Raw genomic sequence first — 7,069 nt, 5'->3', positions numbered from 1 at the left:
ACTGACCCACTCCTGGACCCCCTGCAGTTCGCCTACAGAGCCAACAGGTCTGTAGACGACGCAGTCAACATGTCCCTTCACTTCATCCTTCAGCATCTGGACTCCTCAGGAACCAACACAACCAACACTTTAGAACTGTTGCACCACAATAAGTGGGGCCTAACATGGCGTCCCTCATGCTGCACTAGGACACTCTGACTCTGTCCGATAAAACAAGCACAAAACAAGCACTGCTGGTTTGACTGGTTGTGATAAGGCTAGTATTTAGATGCAAAGTGACGTGACATGAAGTGAAATTAAATGTCAGAAGCATCTCCCCCGTGACATTTGAGCGTAAAAACTCTAACTTTCCTTCATTCTGGGGAGGTTTTTTTTACATTGATTTATACTAGAAATATCTTAATTTGTGAAAATGAAAACACTAAATCCAAGAAGCAAGGCTCTCGGGCATTTCTGTACAGTTTTCATGTATTTTCCTGAAGATCAGAAATTAATTATCCCTGCTAAGTACTTCTGCTTTACTCACTCTTCCCTCTTTTGTGTCTTTAACCTCTTTACATTTGCAACATGGACACTTATATATAACTGACACAATAACAGAAACTCCTTCTGATCAGGCATATAAATCTCACTGTTGTGTGTGGTATTGTCCACACAAATGTTAAATACAGTTTCTGCGGGCTAGATCCCCTTCATCATGAACATAGCAGGGCGCAGAGGAGATGGCCGGACCCGATGCTGCTGATACTCGTGGTCAGCTGTGAGGCGCACCCGCAGCTGATGAAATCATCATCATCATCATCATTCATAAAGTTTGTTAAAATATTGGAGACAATTTTGTTCTCTCGAAATCTTGATACAAATGCAGACCTACGACCCTGGACACACCCAACGAAACGCCACTCCTCCTCAGAGAACTTTTTATTTTAGTCGGACTTTTTTCTCCAGATGACTAGAAGTGGATTTACTCTCTGATGAGGTAGGACAAAACTAAAACATTACTACTTTTTAACTGATGATGATGGCACGAATAATTATAATACTATTTATAATAATAATGACTGAATCATCCTCCTTATAATTTCTGTTATGAATAACAATAAAGTTAAAGTTTTTATTTGATAAATCCTCAATCCTCAGAGGAATAAGGCATATGGTGATATTTCTTTTGTAATGACATCAGCTGCATTTGCCTGATATAAAGACGAGTTTATATAAATGGAGTTTAGGGATTGAGCTCTCCACTGCCAAACGGCCTTATTTTATTTTGAATATTATATGTTTAACCAATAGGACAGTTTATGCGAATTTCCCTCATTTCTGAATGTACACAGAGGTGAAAGTTATTCACGGATCTCATTTATAACAGTTATGAGTCGTCATTACACGTAATGATGCCTCTCCCACATTTAATATCACGTCGCCAGTTACTTTGCACTTATACATTCTTTTTAGCATTAACAGTAAAACCAGCAGTGTTATTTGTGATTGTACCAGTGTAGATAACTGTAAGCACATTTCAATTATAAAAAGATATAAACCAACTTAAACCTCAAATCAAATTTCGCTTAATCAGCGCTGTCTGCTCCCCGGAGCGCAGAGGAGAGACCCAACTACCTACACTCGAGATCAGCTGATAGAATTATCATCAGCTATAAGATAACGTCAAACAGTGTCAAAGAACTGCAGAACAGAGCGCCATTAGTTTTCAATAATCTTCTAATAATGTGCAGATATATCACTAAGTAGTAAAATCGCTGCAGTGAACACACCTTTATTGATTCATGTATGGTTTGTATGCCATAGTGACCGACACAGCATACTGAACACACAAACTGTGAACAGTTGTCCGATGCGAGCATCAGAGCTCTCTGGATCAGAGGAGTCCCCACGGTGACGTCAGACACCGTCACCTCACCTGGCAAACCGTCACCACCTGCAAATGACGATTTAAATTGGCAAAGAGTGGAAATAAAGCCAGTGACCGCTCTCTTACGATCGCTCCATATCCTCATTATCAGTCCTGATCATAATATCAAACTTCCTTTTTTTTTAAATGAGTGGTAGATACCACCGATTGTCGCGATCATTTCGGAAGCCATCAGTCTGAATGCTGTAAACATGAATACTATAGTGACACTCGTGATGTGTTAAGTTGCACGATGGATACTCTGGCACTGTTCAGACTGCGTAAATGGAAGAATTGGGGGCGGGATGTGAGGCTGAACCAGCTGCGCACATTTACAGGTTGATTTGGGATTTATAAAAATAAATTGCGCGTTGGCAAGGTTTTGAATATTTTTTGGACATACGAGCATTCCCTCCTTTGAACGTACGCAAACATGTTGTGTGGATCCCACTCACTGTTTTGTAAATGACACCTCAGATCATGTATTTAAGTAAAAGTAGGAATAACAGTACTGACTCCAGATGTGGAGGCAATTCTGATTGGACATCTGAAGACATAGAGGGGTCATTGACTCCGAACAATGTTGAATTCCAATTTCTGGCGATTATAAAAAGGATAAGCTAATGTTAACATTCAATATTCACACTTTTTACATTCAAATATTGCACAAAGAGGTACAGGTTTTTCAACTTGAAGCACTCAGAGCGGCCGAACGCACACACAAAAGCCTCTGAAGGTTGCTGGAGTAGACAGTAAAATATTTCCTGAGGAAGTGGAGTAGAAGTATAAAGTAGCATAAAATGGAAGTACTAAGTATCACAAATTAAGTAATCCTACATAGTTACATTCCACCACTGACTACATTCTCTTGTGTATTTCACCACATGTCTTGTCTAGATATTGGAGCGGCTTCCCATTCAGCGTTACACATCCAAGATGAAGTTAAAAGTGAGCATTCTCATTTTCCTGCTGGCTGTGACGGGCATCGGACTGTTTTGGAGAGCAGACATCTCACCATACGTCACATTTCTGGCTAAAAGTCCCTGTGCTTGTGGCCAATGTTTATCTGAAGATGATTCGTTGTTCAAGCAGCGTTTCAGAAAATTTGATGAACCATTTTTGTCAGAAAACTACAATCTCTCAGAGGATAATTTCAACAGGTGGAAGGTAAGTTGTGACCTTGCAAAATAACAGTCTCTCAACCAGCAGTTCAAATCAGGATCAGAAAGTGAAATACAATCACATTCAACAGTCGCCATCTTCAGTTCTCAGTCTGGTCTTAGTAAGACCACTTCTCTCAATGTGAGCAGTAGAAAGGTGTCTGACTCGTATCCATTTGCCGACTTCTTTATCCAGTAGTACACTCTGTTACAGACTACTTACAGGACTCTTCCTGGGTTCCCTTCATCAGAGTCAAATCCCTTGTTTTTGCAGCCATAACTGGGCACACAAAATAATATGCAGTTTTGATGCAGCATAATGAGAGATTAGCTTTGGACGGATATGGAGGTGCACACTCACTCATGCAATCACTCTGTCACTAACTCACGGATGCAAACACACACATGCGATCAACCACATGATCCTTCTGTAAGAAATATGAAATGAAATGAATCTTGATTCTTTTTTCATCCGAGGCAAATCCCTTTCATTAAGCAGAAAAATACAAGATTCATGCATTTCACAATACAAACAAATATTTACAAATGTCTTCTGGCTTACAGCGACTGACAATTTGTTTATTTGGTACAATTCATGAAGTCTAACTGTAAGTAATGTTTGGTGTTCCTGACAGCGCCTGCAGAATGAAAGGCGTAGCATGACTGCCTACAGAGAAACAGTGGAAAGGATTTTTCAGTTGATCCCAGCCAGTGCTTATGTTGAAGCATCCCGCCCTGATCGCTGCAGGACTTGTGCTGTGGTGGGGAATTCTGGTAATCTGATGAAATCACACTACGGACCTCTAATAGATTTCCAGGACGTTGTCATAAGGTAAAAGAGTCTAGACAAAGATGAACGTTCCTCAATGTCCCAAACCCCCTTGTTTTTCCTGACAAAGACAGTGACATATGAAATATATTTGTACTATTTAGAATTAACAGAGGTCGTACCAAAGGCTATGAAGCAGATGTTGGGACCAGAACAACTCATCATGTCATGTATCCAGAGAGTGCTGTGAATTTAGATAACACCACTCGTCTTGTGCTGTTTCCATTTAAGATGAAGGATCTTGTCTGGGTAACAAATATCTTCAGCACAGGACCTTCTGGACGGTGAGTCATGTTTTTAATTTCAGTTCAAGTCGAGTTGCTACGGTCCGTCCTCTGAAGCTGGTGTTGAATCCTGGTGAAGTCACTCAGCGGTAGGGAGTGAGGCGGACGGACCGCATTTGCGTTTCATTTGTGGTCTGATGAACAGTAAATCCATCACATTCAGGGCCACATGCCATATCACTATTTTTCAAGCTACTGTACCTGGCTGTCATCAACTTTGTCATATTTTTCGACGCTGCGTCTTGAGTCGTGTCCTAATGAAGTGGCCGTGGTTTCATCTCTCAGCCCCTTGACCTTTTTTTGGGCTTTTTTTTTATTATGCAGCAGGTGGATTTATGCTCAGACCTGGTGGTGAAGTAACACTTTAAACAAATTAAACAAAGCACGACTAGATCTATTCTGTTACAACTAACCCTCTCGCTGTATCCTATTGAGTTGTTAGGTTCCAGAGCAAGACTGTGGTAGCAAAGGTAATACTAGTCAATCAAGTTTGATCGTTCCTATTCTGATCCGAGGTCAATTGAGTAATATCAGTCTGGAGCTGCTGTGGAGGCTTTGCATAGGATTTTGACTTCATCTCTAAATGAGGACATTAACTCCAAACATGGCAGCAGAATCAGTTCAATGAATGCTACTAACCGAGCATTTTTCTCTGCATTCCCACCACCACTTTTGTGGTAATAAGAGTGAAATTCTACTTCAGCAGAGTATTCTCCCTGAAGGGCTGCTTACAGGAGCAAAGGCACCAAAAGTGTCCTGCAGCATAATTTACAACAAATGCAAACACTCATGTAGGCAAGGCAAACAAGCAGTGTCCTTGCTGGAATTTATTTAAAAAGTCTATGTGAAATAAAACTTTATTACTTTTCTGTCAGAATCATTTTACTGAGAAAAAACAGAATCATTTGATGTTGAGTTTGACATTTCATGCTTTTTTTCAACATGTACCAAGAAAATCCAACTTTAAGGCCAACAAGGATTTGGTGAGTGTTATTTTTTAATATATTCATCGATAAACTTTATTGGCTACAAAGGTAATACAATATGTTGAAAGACTAATTCTGATTTAATAACAGGCGATGGTCCTTAACCCAGCGTTTATACGGTACGTTCATGACGTGTGGCTGCAGAAGAAGGGCCATTATCCATCCACTGGCTTCATGACTTTGGTTCTTGCCCTGCATATTTGTGACGAGGTAGGTTTATTTTTTAGTTGAGTGAATGTCGTGACACACCAATGATTGACAAGTTGATGCTAATGAAGATGAAGGAAAAAGCACGTAATAACATGTCATTTAGTGAGATTTATTAATGCTTTTACCACATTATCTGTTTATAAAATAGTTTGCCTTTGTTTTTCTAGGTCCATGTGTTTGGTTTTGGAGCAGACAGTGATGGAAACTGGAGTCATTACTTCGAAAAACTCAAGAACAAAAACTATAAAACTGGACCACATCCTGGAGGTGAAGAGCATAAAATGATCCTGGAGCTAGCGAAGCATCAAATACTCAAGTTTTATACGGGGTAGTGATGTTTCTCTCAGTATTTAACGTATTCAAGCCTTGATAGTGAATCACTTACAAAGCAAAACAAGACTAAGAAGCCTTCAAGAGACATCTCTTCTCAGAATAACTCCCCTGCTGCTGCACACGTTAAACCTTTCCAAATGGGGCTCGTTCGGGTCCAAGAGGTTTTAAACCTTTCCGAGAATAAAAAGTTTGAATTTAAATTCAAAAGGGAGCTTGAACCAATGCACAGAGCATCACTTGTTTGTGCATAAATTTACAAAATCTTTCATTGTGTTAAAATGTCTGAACAAAAAAATGGCCTTTGGGAGGTTCGTAGAAGTTCCTTGAAGCTACAGTTTTTCCAAAGTTTAAAAATGTAAAAATATTCTAATAACTGAAGGAGACTAAAACACGTTGGGGTAATGGTGAAGTATACTGGACCTTATAAAATGTATTTAACTGATGTAATCAGTTGTGTCTTTTCTTTGTTTGTGTACTTTATTGTATTCTACTTATTGTAATGTGTTGCTAAATACATTTTACAGTTGTATTTTTTTCTCTGTATGATTTGTTTATTTGAGAAATATTTGAATGAGAGAACATGATCGATTGGCCTGATGGAAGGGGCCTCAAATTTTAAACCTCACAGTGTTGTGAGAAAGCATCAGCTGGGTTTGAAATGGTAAAAGTATGTTTTCTTTTACATTGACAAGTAAAAAAGGTGTGTAAATCTTTTTGAACTCAAAACAAATGTTTACATATGTATTTTTTTAATATAATATTAATTATGTATTCACTTTCTGCATCATTAAGTTAACATAACTGACATTAACAAGCTTAAAGCTTAATTGATTTCAACATACACAGTCTAAGTGCAGCACATACTATAGACTCACCACTAGATGTCAGACTTGTGCTTCTATTTCAGTGGTCCCCAAACTACGGCCCGCGGGCCGGATGCGGCCCGCCTCCACATTTGGTCCGGCCCCCTGAACAATACCAGAGACGCATTATGATTTTTTTTCAGTCTGCACAATTAATCGAATTTTAATCAGCCAACCACCAGGGGGCGAACGAGATGAGAGCTGTCATGCGCGCACCCTGTAGAAGTAGAAGAAGAGAGAGACGGGAGCTTGAAGGACGAGTACTTGTGCTTAATTTATTTACACGCCGGCATGTCATGTCTGTCACTACATGGTCGCGCGTTTTCAATTCCCCTGCTCTCTGTATCGCGCACGGCGGTGTTCCGCCCCGATCCGCGCGCACGATGCAACGGTCGCTCACCTGCGAGTGGCACGCGAGTAGCACCCCCCCCCCCCCCCCCCCCCCCCCCCCCCCCCCCCACAGTGAGTGACATATGCTACAACACTAAAAACACA

General features: G+C 40.2%; 1 protein-coding gene across 1 annotated transcript; it reads left to right on the top strand.

Moving 5' to 3' along the window:
• The first annotated feature begins 2,681 nt into the window (after nucleotides 1-2,681).
• Nucleotides 2,682-6,245, top strand: LOC306708714 (CMP-N-acetylneuraminate-beta-galactosamide-alpha-2,3-sialyltransferase 1-like). The gene is made up of 6 exons (XM_079176633.1): nucleotides 2,682-3,076; nucleotides 3,705-3,901; nucleotides 4,003-4,182; nucleotides 5,135-5,165; nucleotides 5,259-5,378; nucleotides 5,546-6,245. Exons 1-6 carry the CDS (start codon nucleotides 2,846-2,848, stop codon nucleotides 5,708-5,710), a joined length of 924 nt encoding a protein of 307 aa, XP_079032759.1. The 5' UTR covers nucleotides 2,682-2,845; the 3' UTR covers nucleotides 5,711-6,245.
• Nucleotides 6,246-7,069: the final 824 nt, after the last annotated feature.

This window comes from Pholis gunnellus (assembly GCF_910591455.1).
Source record: "Pholis gunnellus genome assembly, chromosome: 16".
In the NCBI taxonomy this organism is placed as follows: domain Eukaryota; kingdom Metazoa; phylum Chordata; class Actinopteri; order Perciformes; family Pholidae; genus Pholis; species Pholis gunnellus.
Note: the sequence above shows the minus strand (reverse complement) of the source record. Positions and strands in the feature narration are given on the sequence as shown.